The sequence below is a fragment of the Seriola aureovittata genome, chromosome 13 (assembly GCF_021018895.1).
Source record: "Seriola aureovittata isolate HTS-2021-v1 ecotype China chromosome 13, ASM2101889v1, whole genome shotgun sequence".
Classification (NCBI taxonomy): Eukaryota; Metazoa; Chordata; class Actinopteri; order Carangiformes; family Carangidae; genus Seriola; species Seriola aureovittata.
Genome location: NC_079376.1, coordinates 22,750,162 through 22,768,447, shown reverse-complemented (window position 1 = coordinate 22,768,447; position 18,286 = coordinate 22,750,162). Strand labels below are relative to the sequence as shown.

The 18,286-nt window shown below is 39.5% G+C and overlaps 1 protein-coding gene across 1 annotated transcript in view; it reads left to right on the top strand.

The window, feature by feature from the left end:
- crybg1a (crystallin beta-gamma domain containing 1a) overlaps positions 1–18,286 on the top strand; it is a 45,310-nt gene that overhangs the window by 4,030 nt on the left and 22,994 nt on the right. Inside the window, exon 2 of the mRNA XM_056393906.1 lies at positions 16,017–16,170. Within this exon, the coding sequence (XP_056249881.1) occupies positions 16,017–16,170 (154 nt within the window). The remainder of the gene's footprint in view (positions 1–16,016; positions 16,171–18,286) is intronic.

Here is an 18,286-nt window from a genome sequence, read left to right as displayed (position 1 = left end):
ATTGTTATCATATCCTTTTTCTAGATATAAACATGCAGAATATTAATATGGCAAAAGGCAATGATGGATGCTATCAAACTTCTCACACTCACCTCATGCCCCCATCACAGTCGCCCTGTATGTACAGGTACAGCCGGCATACTGAGCAGTGTTTGGGTAGTAACAGAATACATGTATGCTCATGCTGATGAAGTGAGCGCTATGTCCCGAGGTAATCTTTCACATTTTTGTGAGTGATTGCACTGTGCGCCATACAAAACAAGACTTATAGTGGAAGGATTTCAACTGCAATTTTCTCATACTGCCACAGTCATCTGATAATGTAACAGCATTTCAGTGGCTGTTTACCGATATATTTCTTTGGTTGGACATCTGTAGACGGCTCCCCTTCCCTGTGGCCACTAGTCAGCTGACTGAGTTACTGTAGCGAGTTGATTCCTCTTTATCTCATTAATCTCTCATAATTATTTTCTCTCTGACAGTTAATCTTTTTCTGACTGTCACAGCTGTAATTCTTGACAGATTATCTCTGTGGTTTGTTTGTTCTGTAAAGACGTCAGGAGACGCTGTGAACTTGTTTTCATTCATCATGAATTTATTTCCTCTGTAGCAGCAAAACATGTTGCACCAGCCTCCAGAAAAGGCAGGTTAAACTGGACTAACGAAACACTTCTAAGGCTGAATAACTCTGAAAACACCCAATGACATTAGGGCTACAAACAAACGATCATGCAACATTCCGTAGTTAGACTGTAGTTGTTCTACTGTTGTTATGAGTGATGAAAAATGTTTTGATGTCTTGATTGTCTGGTGCTGAAATATAAGAAAACCCTCATTTTTTAAATCTAAGTTTCAGGAAAAAAATGATTTGTTGTGATTAGTAATGATTTTCTTCTATTGCATTGTCTTATATTTGTTAACACAATAACACAACACATTCAGGATGAGTCAAATGCGTTCAGACAGTTGATACAGTAGAAGAAGAAAACTGAATAATGGTCTACTTGAGTAAGCTATGTTGTATGAATGCGAAATTCATACTGTTGCATAAAATGGAAAACAATGTTGAAGTTATTAGTATTAAGAATCCCGCAGTCATAGAGAGTAATCTAACATTATCCGACACTGCCCTTGAGCAAGGAGTGGGAATTGGAACTCGGTGGAGAAGATGTGTGCTGAAAAAGATTAGTGCAGCCTAAGACAGTGATTCATCTGCATTTCTACATCCATTTGATATGATAATGCTTTATGCTTAATTTTCACTGTTGCTACACTTAAAACCCATAGTCATATCATATATCATATTGCGACAGAGACATTTGGCACAAATATTGAGGTACGAAATTTTGAAATTCACCTATATAAAAAGATTTTTATGAAAAATGCTGAACAGTTATAAAAGCTTATTTAAAAATGGTTTGAGGATTCGATCAGAATCGGTGCTGATACTGACCTCATTAAATGGTCGAATCATTTTCTCAATTCACTCACTACACTCACAGTAAACTGCCAACTCCATTTTTTTTTAGCACCACACACCCTTGGCCTTAACTTATCTCACATGCAACTATCCCAGTGAGTTTGAAACACAAAGAGCCAGCTACTTATCAGCTGTGTGACAATGATGATGTGATGTTAATGGAGCTTAAATTCACGAGATCAAAACCTCTTATCACAGTTATCATTCAAGAGTAAGTTGACAAAGACTGCTGGGCTGTTGAATAGATTCACAGAGAGACTGAATCTACAAACATCAGAGTCGCGACAGACAGGCGTCGGATTGGAAGGTTCCAGCTGCCTTTGAAAGTGAAAGTGTTTGTGTGCATAATATAGACTGAGAAGCTCAGTGCTATATACACACCTGTCTACACCTGCACATTCATATGCAAACATGGATGAGACAGGAGGAGACACTGCATTGTTGCCATTCTCATAAGAACAATGATATTTATGTCATTTAGGTAATAGAATACTGTATTTGAAATGAGACATGTATAGTGGCAAGAAAAGGTAAGTGTAGCCTTTGGATTCATCTGCATTTTTGAATATATTTGTTAATTAGATATGGTCAGATCTTTATCTAAGTTATAATTATGATCGAACACAATCTATTGTAACTAATAAAACAAAAATCATTGCATTGCTCTTGAACCCCTCTGCTTATGACAAAAAGCTAACAAAAGCTAAGCTAACAAGACTGGAGTCCAATCAGATCAGAGCTGTGGGTTAGAGCTACTTTACAAGAGGTGTCTGCTGATGTGTGAGCCATGCCTTGCAGAGGATTTATTGATTTGCATAAAGCTGGAACGGGTTTCAGAGTAATCTCATAGAGTTTAAATCTTCATCAGTCCACAGTAGATGTGGGTACACGCCTAAGATGTTTTCGAAGGCACATTTCTGAATGTGTTATCAGCTTCAGCACATTGTGTTTGTTAAACCTGTGACTTAGAAATAGATCAGATCACATTTCATGAGCAGTTCATGCAGAACACCAGATCATCCAATGGTTTCAGATACTTTTTCATGGCACTGTACAAGATGTAGATAATTGACTCTTGTCTTCTTGTTCTACTGTTAAACTATGTTTTAGCACTTGTTACATGTGCTCACTTTGTGCAGGTAATAATAATAGATTTTCAGTGGTAGTGCAACACGATGATATGATCATATCCTGTTATCATTTAACCTGTTTTCCAAGTTAACGATTCCAAGCTGTTTGTAACCGAAAAGTATCAGTCAGTCAGGTGTTTGTTTTATGTGTATGAAGAGTTTAGTCATTCATTTGACTAACTTAGTAATGATTTGATTTGAAATATGGCTGAGACTATTTCTAAGTGTCGGTACAGCAATCATATGCAAGACTAACTTCTGATACCAGCACTAACTGAAGAAGAGATTATTTTAAAGATTATTTTAACAGTCTTTATCAATACTGATGAAATGCTGTTGAGTCCAGAATCAGAGACTAGCAGAGGTATCAGAATGGTTAGCGTAGTTAGCATCCTTTATTGGTTTATGTTGTTAGTTAGCTTGTAACTGGCTGATACAGTATTAGTGTAGTAGTGTGTTAATCCTGATCTCTCTCTGCACTAACAAGGTTTTGGATTTATTTAGCCCCGCCCCCCATCCCCACAAGTTGACAGGATTGGTTCCTTAGGTTTGTGACATATGAAACCCTGGCTGTCTGAATTTGTTTTTATGAGACTGTCATTGGTTCACTCCAGTTCAAGGTGGAAATACTCAGTCATGGGGTTGGGTGATTATTTCGCTCATGATATGTCTTGTATGGACATGTTATCAAGGTGAAACACTTGATTTTTATCAGAGGGGGTCTTTAACTGTTACTTTAAAATGTCCTGGCAACCTGGTGCAGAAATCAGGAAGTTCTCTAACATGGAAGCAAAGCACGTGACACTTGTAATGTATTAGCATTTATGTCTTATATCAACAAAAATGTTAGATTGATAAGGAATAACACTGGATTACACTGAACAACCACAATGCATTTTCTACTGACAGCTCTATAAATCACATGTAGCTCAAACAAGCTGAAAGTCATTATGGGCATTACAAGACGTCACATTGGTCTTGTGGTCAAAGCCAGTATAGACGCACACTGGATTTTAAGTATTTTTTTAACTGAAGTATTTCGCTTTGCTACATAAAAAGTGGAAATCGTTACTGAGTAAAAACCAAAGTCACATGCTGAAGTTATGATTAACTGTGAGAACGCAGCAAATGAAGAGTCAAACCAGCAGCTGCAGCGGAGAAGAAGCTGCAGATTGGATGGACATCACCAGCATCAACAACTGCTGTGTTGCCTAGCAACATGGTATTTTGTCTGTGTTTGTTGGCTGCAGCTGCTGTGGAGGTTGCGATGCTTTTGTTATGGTTCTCACCTAGGAATGGCAAATATATGCAATGAATTACCAATACATATACGCCTGGTAGCCTAAGGATCTTCTTTAATTGAATAGTTTTATCATATGTTATAGTTATCACCGTGTTTTTTACCCCGCGGCTTCCCCCCTTTTAAAATGTAACTTTTAAACAGAGTAGCCTGCATTTTAACTGGCTTACTTTGTAGTTTTAGCTGAGTACATTTATTTTATATTCGTACACAAGTCATTTTACTGTAATTCTTAGTTCTCTTAGTAGCAGTACTTTAACTTGAGAACAGTTTTTAAAACTCCTTCCGCTCCTGCTGACATGATAAAACGTATTTAGTTATTTGCTTGTCTTCTACATCTCAACAGATCTACATTTCCTTTGGCTGAGCTCCAGTTCATCCTTTTACCTGTTCTCTGTTCTCTCTACCAGGAGCCTCTCTCTGAGCCAGCAGAGCCTTTGATTTTCACGACTCTCCAGCAGATCAGATGATTAAGAAATGCTCTACTGCTGATTGATTTATAGCTGTAAAAGTTTCTGGCAACTGAGCAACTCTGACAAACCTTCAGGGGCCTCAAACAGGACTTACCTCATAGTCTGTGCAAAAGGACACATGACTTTGAACCTGGGGGATTTGTTCACATGTTCAACCATCCAGAGTGACGAACGTTTACATCGGTTAAGAGAAATCATATCTGAGTATTGACTATTGCACTGTTATTGTGTTGAGTCCTGACTGACCCGAACAGATAATGCAGAGTGATTGGGAGACAGAGATGAAGGTGGGGTAAAGGGGAAGTCCTGGAGGGAGGGCTGGGAAAGATAACAAAGAATTCACTCACAAGTGAAGGATATCGCTCCAGGGAGCAGCCTGTGAAATTTGGTTTTGCACGTTTTAACCGTTGAGAGGGATTTTTTTCCCTGTGAAGCTTGAAACAGGTTTGCAGGTTGAGAAGTAGTTGTTCTCTCTACAGAAACAATACATATGATTTGTTCCACGCCATGCCATGTATCTGCATGTGTGATGTGTTGTGACATACAAACACTTGCACAACCACTTACTGACAAGCCAGATTTGTAGAGGTTGTAACGTTTGTTCTGGACCAAAAAACTGAATGTTCCTGAGAAATGTTCCCTGTCCTGTTGCCACCCAGCATTGTGACTTACAGGTTCTGTTGAATAAGATGCTGTGCCCTTATATGTCTTCTTCCTTGTACTTGATTATAGTTGAAAGATCTATGAAGATGTGTTATGTCATAAAGACATAAATTTTAAGCACCAGTCAGTGTAAGAAGGGTTTGTACCTTAGCTAAAGTATTTTTTTATTAGCGCCACTAGCATCGTGTCTCTAGGGATAACAACATCAGTTCAATCAGGAGAGACTTCATTCTGAGTCAACGACTAAACCTTTATTGCCATGTGCTAAACAAGAGAGGAAAAGTGAGAGATGTGAGAGTCTTTGTTGATTAGACCCCAACGTGATGTCATCATATTACCTCACAGAGGCTGCGTGAGGTATAGGAAACCCTCCCGGGTCGTAGACACTGGTGATGGTGATGGGAAGAGGAGAAGCTGGAGATCTTGATGTGATGTGGAGTGAACTCTGATGAGCTCGGCCTGGTTACCAATTGGTTACCAAAAACACCTGAATTCAGCTGATTACAGGAAGTGGGGTGAGAGAGGGAGAGTGCGAGAGAGGATTGTGAATGAATCAGGAATGAAGACAGTCTACCTGATCGAACTTCAGTTGGCCTTAGTTCAGTCAACCACTTTGGTCCAGGGTGAAATATCTCATCAATAGGAGATTGCAATTAAATTTTATACATAAATTAAAATCAGCTGTCTGAAACTCCTGCAGTTTTGGTGTCAGTCCCACACAGTCAAAGATGAGGCTAAATGCTTCTCTCCAGCAGCCGTTATGCTCCAAAGTTCAGAAAACATACAGGGAGGAATCCGTTGTCAAAGACACAGTGATACCATTTTCTCTTCAATAGACTAATTCACAAAACACATTTTTAGTAGGGCACTTCTTTTCAGCTGGAAGAAATTAAAGGTCTCTTACTTGTAGTTTTGCCAGTGCAATTGCCCTTGGCCTGTACATGTAAAACCCACAGCTGAATACAGCACTACAAATTACAGCCCTTTCCCTCTGGTTATAGTCTGTGGTGTAAAGTCATTTTAGAAAATGTAGGAAATCAGTGATCCATTTCTATAGCTTGGTGAGTCAAGACAAACCTTTTTGGCAGCAGTGTCACAGGAGGACCTGCGGATGTCTGTTGCTGACTGACTGAATGACTGAGTGAAGTAACACCATTGGTCGGAGATATTTCAAAATGAATTGGCACAAACATTTCGTATTAGAGGAGGGAGCATTTACAGCGTGCAGTGTTGCAAACTTTGTGCTTTTGTTGCTACATTTACTTTTGCATTTACATTTGCATTTTCAAACCTTTTTAAAAAAAAAAAAAAGCACCTTTTTGGACAAACCGTAGCTACTTTCTATAGATAAGAGTTTCCTGTAACACGCGAGTGAGAGGCACACCTCACTCCCGTCTGCTCTGTTCAGTGAGTGGCAGAGCATCGGACGGAGGCTGTGCGCTGTGCAAGAGACAAAATAAGAAAGATATTCTGTCACTTCTAACTTTCTCTCTGAGTGATCATTTTACAAGTAAATGTGGCTGAAATTACAGCTCAGTCTTTGTCTTTAACTTTCCCCTAACATATGTGTTTTTGTATTACACTGTTTCAAACTTGTTCCATTGTCTGGCAGCAGAAATAGAAAAACGTAAATGAGAGCAGCTTTATTGTGAATTCAGCTGCATTACAATACTGTATATGTGAGCACAGAGAGTGGGAGAGAGGCAAGCAGGTAAAGGGCTGAAACCAGCTGACACTAGGCAGAATGCTAATATTACACAACGATGTCATTGATGTGATTATTAACGTATTATGTTTAGATACCTTTCCTGCAGGCTTTAGCTATTTTCCATTGAAAGTAGTTTCTTACATCTATATCCTCAATCGCACATCGACCATGAACAGTCCAGGCATATGCTAGGTTTTGACTGGGGGCTGCACAATTAATCTAAATTTGATCGAGATTGCAATATGGACAAATGGTAGTTTTACCTTTTTCGATAAAGGTAAAATGTGTCAGAACAAACCATAGATGAAGCATTGTGGTGCTACAGAGAAGCCCTGGCCTACAAATCATATTCTCCAGATGTCAGGGAAAATGTTTGTTTGGCACAAGCCCCAGCATCATTTTTAAATTTTTTTCAGTCAAAATGAAATGAAAATTTAACCATCCCAACTGAAATTGTCATATTGCAATCTCAATATCTGCCAAGACAATGGCAATATGATTTTTATTTCTTATTGTTCAGCGCTAGTTTTGACCTAATTAATATTGGCTGGGCAAATTGAAAACCAGTTTTCAAAATACAGTAAGTTAAAAGTGTTTAAAGAGACGTGTCTCTATCATTGCCAGCTAATTGTTGTGGCTGGCTATAGTGGCAGGTTTAATTACTGAACCACATAAGGCCGTCTGTCTGCATTGTTTCAGTTTCAGACTACAATAAAACAGAGCTGTAGTAAAAGCCGACTTTTTCCTGACACTTCTCTGCTGCAAGTATGAAAATGATAATAGCAAAAAACCAAAGAGTGTTGACAGGTGGTGATGTAATCAGCTCAAGAATTTGTGTTGAAATGTGTCGTACAGAGGGGGTGACATGAGGCGTGCAGTGGCAGGTGCATGTCGATGTAATGTAGTTTGGCTGCTTATCTACATGGTCAGTGTCGGAGCCGCAGCAGTGGCTGTTACACAGTTTATCACATTGGGGCAATGAAGGTGCTTTAAAACACTTAGCACCCAATTATCAAAAAAACTGTACTTAAGAGATGTCACTATAAATATCCATAAATGATATTAAGAAGTTCTCTTCAGTGTGATAGTCTGTGCATCCTTGGATACATTACAAACAGGAAATAGCTGGTGATAGCTAATTCAGCATATTTTCAATGGTGCCAGTTTGCTGAAATGTAAATACATGCAGGCTAAAAAAAAATTGGGTCTCAAGTTGGAGCCCACAGCTACAGTAACTAAGCAACTCCATGGCAACATGAACAATATTGTTTATGTCCGCCAAGGACCCCGATTCTTGGAGGTGCAGATGCAAGTGCTGAATCTGATTTCCTACCTGAACCTAAATCACTGACGTTATGCGTTTTGTGTAAATGTAAATGCGATTGTGTGCATGCTGCCATTTGATAAACCAGCCTTCATTTCAAATAGCTCCACTGATGAAGCCAGCTTTAAATAATGATACGTGAATTGTAAAATACAATTTAATATAACAGCTATTACAACAAGTGACTAGTACAACCAGAAATACATCTCCAAGAACTGCAGACATCTTCTGCTGAGGCTGTGCCAGATTCTAACAAGTTCATTGAATATGTGTTGCTACTGTGTGGAAAAGGCAGAGCTATTTTTCCTGATTTGTTTATGGCCATAATGTAGGAGGAGTCTGGGGCCTGATTCTGCTGCTACTGTATAAATCAGGATAAACAGATGCCTTGATTAGACTGACTGAAATAAATGTATGTTTGTAATTAGGGACGAAGTCGTCATTTGTTTCCCTAAAAGTAGTTAAATGTTGGCACTCTCTCTCGCTGTGTGTGTGTGTGTGTGTGTGTGTGTGTGTGTGTGTGTGTGTGTGTGTGTGTGTGTGTGTGTGTGTGTGTGTGTGTGTGTGTGTACCTGGTGCCGTTGATTTGTGTGTACTCACAGTACCACCTATGCGCTCCAGGCCTCTGGTTTTGTTTAATTCATCTGAGCGAGTCATTCAGTTCCTTCACACGTCGATAGTTGTCTGCCGTCATTCTGTAGAGGGGAGTAGATCAATGAGAAGCTTTCACTATAATAGCAGGTATAAGGAAAGTTGCAGAAGCTGAATAATGTTATCTCTGTGTACGTATACAGTACAGTATGTGCATATATGTTTTTGTCTATTGCACAGATGTCCATTCCTCTTGGCAGGTGGTATTATACTCTTTGGCTTGCGATGGTGGTGTGCTTCTTACTGAATGGCAGTCAGAGCCCTCCTGACTGGGTGTTAACTCCAGCATAAACACCTCATTGTTGCCTCATTGTGTGTCAGTAGGCCCTTAAACGCAGCTATTAAAACCAAGGTGAGGGAGCCGCAAAGAGGCTGGAGTAACTTAAGTAAATATGACCTTTGTTTGGTCCTCAAAAACAAACATGCTATTGAATTTGTACGCATTTATTCACAGAAACTAATATACGGCATACTGTACCCACGAGCACACATTCATGCAGCTGCGCAGTTGTGACAGAAACACACCTCCAGGACTGTAGGAGTGGTTTCAGTTCAGTCGGGATTAGGCAAGCAGCAGTGTGGGCTGGCTCAAGCTCTTTCCTTGGTAAAGAAAGTTCTCATTGTTAAAGGAATTTGAGGAAAATTGGAGTTAATCATCATTATTGCAACACACTGAGCACAGGAGACAGCTTTGGGAACCATTACTTTGTAGTGTTTTGAACTTCTCTTCCTCAAAATTCTGCTTTTATTGCCACTATTTTTGCACGAAACAGAAAAAGGTGCCAAAGGCAAGAATAAATTAGGCAATTATTTATTTATTATTCATTTGTGAGATGGTATCTTCTTACACTCTGTAGTACGTAACTCAACATGTCACATTATTGCATTGCAAATCCTATTGAAAATGTGATGGTACCATATATACATACATACATATATTTATATATATATATATATATATGTGTGTGTGTGTATGTATAAGCAAGCACATTACTCCCAGGAAGATGAAATGCTAGTTAAGAAAGAAATTATTCAAAAAGACTTTTTTTAGCTCAATTATTTATTGTATAGATAAGAAAAATACAAAATGCAACACAAATTGCATCACAAAATTAGACAATGTGGAGAGATGATACATAGACAAAGTATAGTATATCAAGTATGCTGATATATCAGGAGCTTGGCCCCATCCACAAGCAAGCAACACAAAGAACAGCACGAAACAAGGGGAAATGCTAATTAATGATAATAGTTTTATTTTTACATCAAAAACATGAGAGGTCCAAAACTATAAGCTATTATCTTTAAACCTAGTCAGATATAGTAACTACTAAAATTTGGACTTAGACGAAATTTTAGTTAATATCTCATTATTTAGATTTTCCATTTTTATCACAAGTATACTTTTCTTTTCATGGCAGAAATTGGCCTCCACACCAATAAGAATAAGCAAAAGTGAGTATGAAATACAACACTCAAAAAACAGTATAAGTGTTTCTGTCTCCCCTCCCAAAGTCAGCATGTCCACATTATGAGCTGCTGTTGTAACACTGTTATCTGCTTGTACTTGTGGTAACATCACAAATGTCTCTCTTCCTTTATTACTTTGCTTTCTGCAGTTGGTGCACGGTTTGTTCTATATTGCGGGTACAATGTTTGCTTTAGTTTTTCAAAGGATGCATCATGTCTGCAGCACCCTTCAGTTTTTCAAAGTATTCACAAACATGCTGGCTTGATTTTCTTTGCACGCCACTATACCGGTTATTGGTCCAAGCAGAAGCATAGAGGCTGCAGCCTACTGGTTGTTACAGACCCACCCTGCATCTGGCAAACACTGAGCCCTGCTGCAGTGGTTCAGACACTCCCAAATGCAAAGTCGCTCTTACAAACAAGGCTGTTTTAGATTCACAGTGCAAAGCCAGCTCAGAGTCTATTAATATCTTGTCATTAGCACCTCAGCTTTTTGTATTAGTTTGGTAAAAATACATTATTTGTTGCACAGAAAATGTATCTGCTGTGTTTTATGAACATGAAACTGTGAAGTGAAAAATTAGTAGGGTGTGAGCCTGTACTGTGGCCAGCTCCAAGTTTCATTTGACCCAGCAACACGTACTTACATCAGGCAGCAGTCCAGCCATGCCAACTCTGCAGTAGAGCCTGTTCCTATTGTGTACAACACTCAAATCCAGGGTCTGGGATTTTAGTATTCTCATATTAGAACACGATATCTTCCATCAACAGCCTCCAGTGACTCATTATACCCCTCACATACCCAACAGAGGGTGAGTCAGGAGTTGTAACCGTTCCATCCCTTGTTTTGAGTTTGTTCAGCCGCTCTACACAGGTTTGCAGGTTTGCTGAGCTAACTGAAATCTGTTTGTTTTATTTGCCTGTTTGTTCCAGAGCAATGAAAGATGAGTTTGTGTTGATAACCTTTTCTTCGCACTAACGTGTTGTGTCAGTGTGGCGCTAATCTCATGACAATCATGAGACTTTACAGTGGATTAAGTTCATGGAGCTTTGGTGGATGTTTGTGCATGCACACACCTGTATAATGTCCCCATATTTAATAGTTGATATTTACATACATCGTGTACGTACCACATAGATTTGAGTTTTGACAGAGTAAAGGAACATGTTTCTGTGGCTGAATGATGCTAGACTGAAGCCCAGTGAAAAATGGGAGTTTATCTCTCTTGTTATTTACAATTGGTTCTCTAGGTTATTTTATCTCTGCTGGCCTCCCATATTCAGAGCAGCCTTCAAGACAACAAAAACAGAGAGAAAACAGCCCATATGAACAGTTTCTTTTTTTATATATATATTGGTTTTTATATAATGTTCTTCATTGGAGATCAAATATTTCATTTTTAAATGGTAATTTGAATTCATGTCATGTTGAGGCAGTTAGTCTGCAGACCTTCCAACATCATAAATGCTGTAACAGATTAGTGGAAAAAAGGTAATTTCCACTTAGAGTTGATTTGACAATATGTGCCATAAGATGATTTAAGTTTATGAACCATAAAAGCCTTTGATATGTCTGGCTATGCTAGGCCATTGTGCGCAATGCTGTAAGTTAATGCTTTGCATCTGTGGAAATCTACAAGATTTCAAGATTTCAACCTCTAAGTTACAAAACAATGTCCCTCATTTGTCTCGTTCTCTTTTTATCCTTATCTTCTTTTCTTCTTCTTTGGGTTTATACATTTACTGTGGGTAAAAAGGCAAAAAGAGGTGAATGGTATGGGTATAAAATTAAGAATTTAACATATTAATGAAAGGGTTCCAGATATTGTCAGAATCTGTGGTTCGGTTCTTGATTGAGGCAGATAGATTTTTCCATTGATGTGTGATCAAATAGTAGATTTTTCCAGATGGTGTTCCTTGATTTCTAGTTCATGAGGATAGTGTTGTTTAGACTGATGTTGGATAGGTCTCCTAGTAGGCACAATGAAGGAGATGGTGGGATGTAGAAGCCAAAAATAAGAGTGAGGGTGTCAGTGATATCCCGCCAGAATTGTTTGATTGGTGTGCATTTAGGTGTCTGTGGTATTTTGTGTGCAGTGTGGACAAATGTCTGAATCCGTGAAACCCATTCCCAACATTCTCTCCTCTGTGTAGTGAATGATCTTGTCTTGTATGGGTTAGTTGATAGAGTGAAGATGTTTCTGCAGATATGGGTCCAGAAGTCGGCATTGGGGATGATTAAGTACATTTACACAGTGTACTCCAGGTTACTCCAGGTTTGCAGCATGAAGCTGTAAATACATTACAGAGGACATTGCTTTTGAGAATGCAGACTTGCAACATTACAGCACTGACACTCCATAATTCATAACCACATACACTTGATTTGTTTACTAGCTGTCTTTATAAGGACTGGAAAAGGGCCAGCTACAGTGAACTTGAAGGAGCTATTTGTAAGTGTTGCTATTGCTACATAGCCAACCTTAGAATTTAGCTGTTTACTTAGAAGTCTAGAAGAAACCTTAAGAGTTCAACATCAAACTTTATTCAATTACCAAGAGTTAAGAGTTGTCCAAGAGTTGTCTCTTTTTTGTTCTACTGAAGTTAGTATGTTAACCAGCTAGCCCTGAACCAGTTGACCCATCTCAACACTTTCTGATACCGAGTCACTGTAGCATCCAGGCTGCCTTGAAGAGTGGCCCTGCTATAACCTCTTGTCTTGTAAACACAACAATGGCCGAAGCTCTTACAAGACTGGTAAACAGCTGTTAATGCTAACGATGGCTACGTAGCAATAGCAAAAACTTAGGAACAGCTCCTTAAAGAACATTAGCCCAGTCAGCTTTCCTAAATGTACATTGTTTTGTCTTATTCATTGTGCTCTGTGTTACATCCTTTCCAGAAGCTAAGCCTCTGTCACCAGAAATCTTTGAGGAATGAAATTAGTTGTGATAGTGTATCAAAGACATAAGAGCAAATACTCCTCTTTAAAATCTCATAAACTTTGTGCTCACAACAACAGTGGAGCTTTTGTCTGTGTGCAACAAAGAGGAGGTTCAGACAAGTCAGAGCTGGCCGGTGCCTGTGTGCTGACAGAGTGTGAGGGAGACAGATTTCCTCCAACTGACTCTGTAGCTTTTCTTTAACAAGGTCAGGGGGTCGTCCATACGTTTCATTTTCCTCTCACAGTTTGCTTTCTCTGTTTCAAAGATAGCACCTGGCCTTCAACCATATTTGCTCACACGCATTCTAAGTCTTTTGAAATACAGCCTGCAGGTTTTGTTTGGGGTCAAAGGTTGCAGAACGGGTTGGTCACTTTTCCCCCTTTCACTGCATGCAAAGCGGCTCCACCCTGAAACTGTCTCACTGTTTGACAGGTTTGTATTCATTTTATATCTTGCTTATTTTAAAGTTGAAATGCTTACAAGTCAGTGCTGCAAGATCATGAGCAAGTCCATTGTGAAACACAGTATTGGCAGGTTGATCCTTCACATTACACCGAGATCCTTCATGATTATTAGAAACGGTTCTTTTAGTTAGCTTCATTTTTTAAAGCTGGAATTAAACTTGTTAAGGGGTTGTTGCCTAGGTGACGCTAACATGCACCTCCTCAGAAATGCATAGAAGAGAGACCACTTGTTTCAGTAATAGTGACAACATAAAGTAAGTTGAAGAAACACACAGTATCCCTCCATCTTTTCAATCACATTAGAAAAATCTGTGGAGTGGCAAAACCCACTGAGTGAATGCACGACACAGCCTGATTGCTGTAGGACACATCCATCTACTATCACGCTGGTGCCATGACAATCCCACGCTGTACTATAAATCACACATGTTGGGGGCCTCCACAGCAGGACTGCAATACCTGATGCACCACTTATAACCCAGAGTAACGAATGCCTCTCTGCCTCTCTCCACCAACATGTGTCAGCACGATCGCACTCTGATGTAATTTTGATTCCCGTATGGCCACATTTGATTGAAGCTCCACAAGTTCATGCTTGTTTCTTTGGGGGTGTTGAGAGACATTTTGGGAAAATGTCAATTTTCTTCCCCCTTGCTGGCCCCGCTCCCCCTCCATCCACCCCGTGCAGAATGCAGGTTTCAGTCCTGTGGCGGTGACTTGGCCTCGCAGGTGGTCGCTTCCACTGGGGGATGTTGTCAAAATCTGCCTCACCCTACACCCCACTCTAAACAGCCACTACTCCCAGGAACTCAAACCCCTCTGCCAAGCCACCTCCTCTCCAGGGAGACCACTTCAAACGCACCTCTGTCTAACATCTGTGAGAGGACTCATTTATCCACTATTGTTTTCTTTCTTTTTCACTTATCTGTTATATTTTTGCATGATTTTTTGCATATTTGGAGAAACGCCTATATTCTATTGAAAAAAATGTCTTAAAAAAAAAAAAGTCTTATACAAACATGTTTTGGTATGTCTGTAGAATATGATGAGCTCTCTGCCTCTACTGCTCCGGTTCTCTGTCAGCTCACTGTTTGAGAGCAGAGAATAACTCTTGGATCTAGTCCACTCTCTACTACTGTACATGAATTATTTAACTTGTCCTCACAAAAAAAATAAAATTCTGTATCACTAAGCAGCTGCTATAAAAAGGTTGTGTGTTCATCTCCACCATTCAGCAACTAACTGAAAGTCTTTTCACATTTTTACAAAAACAAATGCCACAAAACAGTAGCTGAGGGTAACTGAATCGACTCGCTGCCAGAGTTCAGTGGAAAACTAATCCTGCCCTGCCCCCTTGTGGAGAAACACAGTAATACACAGACTCAGGCTGTGGTGGTCATGGCTGAGGACATGGTGCCTAAATGGAGAAGTGGTGTAAAATACTTTCATAATACAATTATGTCTTTACAGACAATCTCCCGGAGTAGGTTGAAGTTCTTTTCTACTACATCTCCCGTAATGCAGCATGGATGCAATGTTGCTGCAAAAGCAAATGATAACATCTGGACATCACTCTTTGTGCACTTATTTTAAAAACAGCCGAACCCCTGACACTGCGTCATATGACAGACACTAGCTCGCATCGCAAATATAGCAAAGGTGTTGCTGAAATGAGGTGGAATGCAGTGTGTCATCCTGTCATTGTCCTGCACTGCTCACTGCTCACAGGACTGTTTGCCTTCAGGCTGGGTGTGAGTCGTCTGTAAATGCTTCAAGGCAACTTACTAAAAAAAAACCCACAACTGCTCCTCCTCAGAGCAGACGCACCTCCTCATGCCTCACACGTGCTCTAAAATCCTCAATGGGCCTCTAATTGCTCGGTGTGCACTGTTCGCTGCTGGGGTTTGACTGTTGTCTGTCAAGTGTCACATTGTCTGTTTTTCAAACGCCAAGCGAAGTCCGAGTGAAACACGTCAATGCTTCTAAGAACAATTGGATGTGTCTGACGTCCTTTAAAAGGCTGACTCAGGGCTGGGTTCGAGGTTTTTATTTGTTTATTGCTCATAACTAACATTATGTAAGCTTTTGTCCTAAAAATACACGGAAAATTATGTTGCAACTAAGCCTTGAAAGTGGTGTGTTCAAGGGTATAGGAAAGAAAAATGGTTGTATTTTCCTTGTTTGTTTTATCTTGAATTTCTAATTGGAAATGTCTTTCCATATTCAAAAGAGATTTAAAGGTTTAATGACAAGATCTTTGATGAATACATAGTAAAAACATGAGAATCATACAGTGAGAGGTGAAACAAAAGCCTAATGACATAACATCCTTTCTGTCCCTCTCCTCCCTCTACCCCCCTCTCCCTCCCTCCCCCCCTCTCTCTGTGTTTCCTGCCTCTCTCTACCAGGAGCTACGACCAGATGAGTGTTTCCACAGAGTACAGTTTCCGGACTGAATCGGAGTGGGACCCAGATTCTGAGTCCACCTCCATGATCAGCTTCGACATGACTCAGCCAATCAGCCCGGCTTCGCCCTCCAGATTCCCTATTTCACCCTCCAAGGTTGGTTTTACTCACACATTTTCTGTCAGTGTTGATGTTTTTACTTTACTTAATTTGAGTATTTGCAATTTATGCTTCATTATACTTCTACTCCACTACTTTCCAGAGGCAAATATTATATTTTTTGACTCCACTGCATTTATTTAACAGCTACAGTTACTAGTTACCTCTGAGAAAGATTTAACATCCAGACATATGATGCACTAAATAGTTAAAAAAAACCAGCAAAAATGCTACTTACACATTCATTCATCAGCAACAATAATCCAGTGAAATAATATTCACATTTTTCTGCATTATGAGCACTTTGCACTTTCAAAATTTGATTATCAAGAGTTAAAAACACTGTATTATCCTCCGGTTAGTCTTTCCAGATGTCACACTTGGCATTTCCCATATTTGTAGGAAAATAACGGTTCCTGCTTTGCAAAGTCTGTTTGTTCGTTTGTTTGTTTGTGTGTTTGTTTATTTGATACACAGTTTCAAAAAGGGCATGAAACTAATGTGTTATATAGTTGTTGCTAATTCTCAACTCCTGTCCCCAGTTGGGCTTTTACATGTGGAATGTAATTAAAACAGTCAATAGCAAAAATAACACAAAACAGACCACACAGTTAATAATAGTTAAAAATATACACATGTAGTCTAAAAAGTCACCACTGTTGTTGACCTAGATCACAAGAGCTGTATCCACATTCATAGGAAACACCAGATATGACTCAACAGATGCAACACAGTCCAAAAAGAGTAATTAGGTCACAGGTGAAAGAAAGTGGGGCAGCATTCAGTAGATGGGTGGGTTTTGTGTGCTTTCATTCACCAGTGGATAAAAATCCAGCTCACTGTGTGATTAGTTTTCTCCGGCTAGTCTGGACTTCTCCGCTTTCTATTTAATGCAGCTTCTTTATCATAATGGTTCCATTAAAGGATATATTCATGCTTCTCTTTCCAGTTTATTCTCCTAACAGCTGAACAACTACATGACATCACCATTGTCTCAGTTCTGCCTGCAGGGGACAGTGGTAATTGCTCAGTGACTGCCTGAGGAGATTGAAAGAAGACATTTAGGGGCCGTAAACGTGTGCTTCCCCTTTAAGATGAGCTGCACATACTGTAATCCTATGGGATCCCATTGTCCCTGGGCTACTTTCCATAGACTCAAACCTGTCAGACCTGCTCTCTGTGATATTTGTGTCAGTTTGTTTGAAAAGACACAACCGGCGTTTGCTCATCTGTTTTTTAAACTAAGAGTTTTCAGGAACTCAAGCACGTCATTTTAATATGTTTATCTATCTATGAGAAAGATTTTTAATTGTATTCAGTTTACAGCTGCAAAAAAAAAAAACAAAAAAAACACCATAAACTCAGTTTGTTTACATTTTGGCACAGAGGCTGAAAGATCCAGTGCCCTGCAGTATTTAAGTGTAATTAAGATCAACATCATTGTTCCTGTGTTTGCCTTTATCATTATCTGCTACTGACATCAGAGAATGAAGCAGAGCTTTGGCTGGCAGATAAGGAAGTGGGTCAAAATGCTCACAGATATGGTACTATATCTCCTCCTACCTGACATTTGTCATTCCTATGAGTAAACACAAGGTGAATGCTCAGTGGAGACTACTACTACAGCAGTAAGTAACATAGACTTACACATACACTGGACACAGGATACTTCATTTATGCTTCTTCTTCTTTTTTTTTATGTTCTCTGCGTCAACACAGTGGATTTGTGAATGAGTCAAAACAACGTGGAGGTACAGTGTCGCAGCTTTGACTACTTATTTAAACAAAAGCAATACCAGATTCAGTATTCAGTTGTGTGTCTGGGTTTCATTCTGTGTAGGCATGAACTGGAAAACCCGGCCACAGGCTCTCTTTACCTGCTGTTTGCTCACTGAAAGTATGTGAAAGTTCGACACCCCTTCAGATGTGTGGTGACTGGTTTTTATAACAGAAAATTGCTGTTCAGAAAGTACTCTGGAAATACTCTCAGAACTGTTACTTACCGTTACAGCCCTGGGTAGTGGAACCTTTGACCGATATCACTGTATACTTCCTATCTAAAAGACTATCTAAAAGGTTTGAATTAGCACTCCTAACTGACACAGGTTGAATT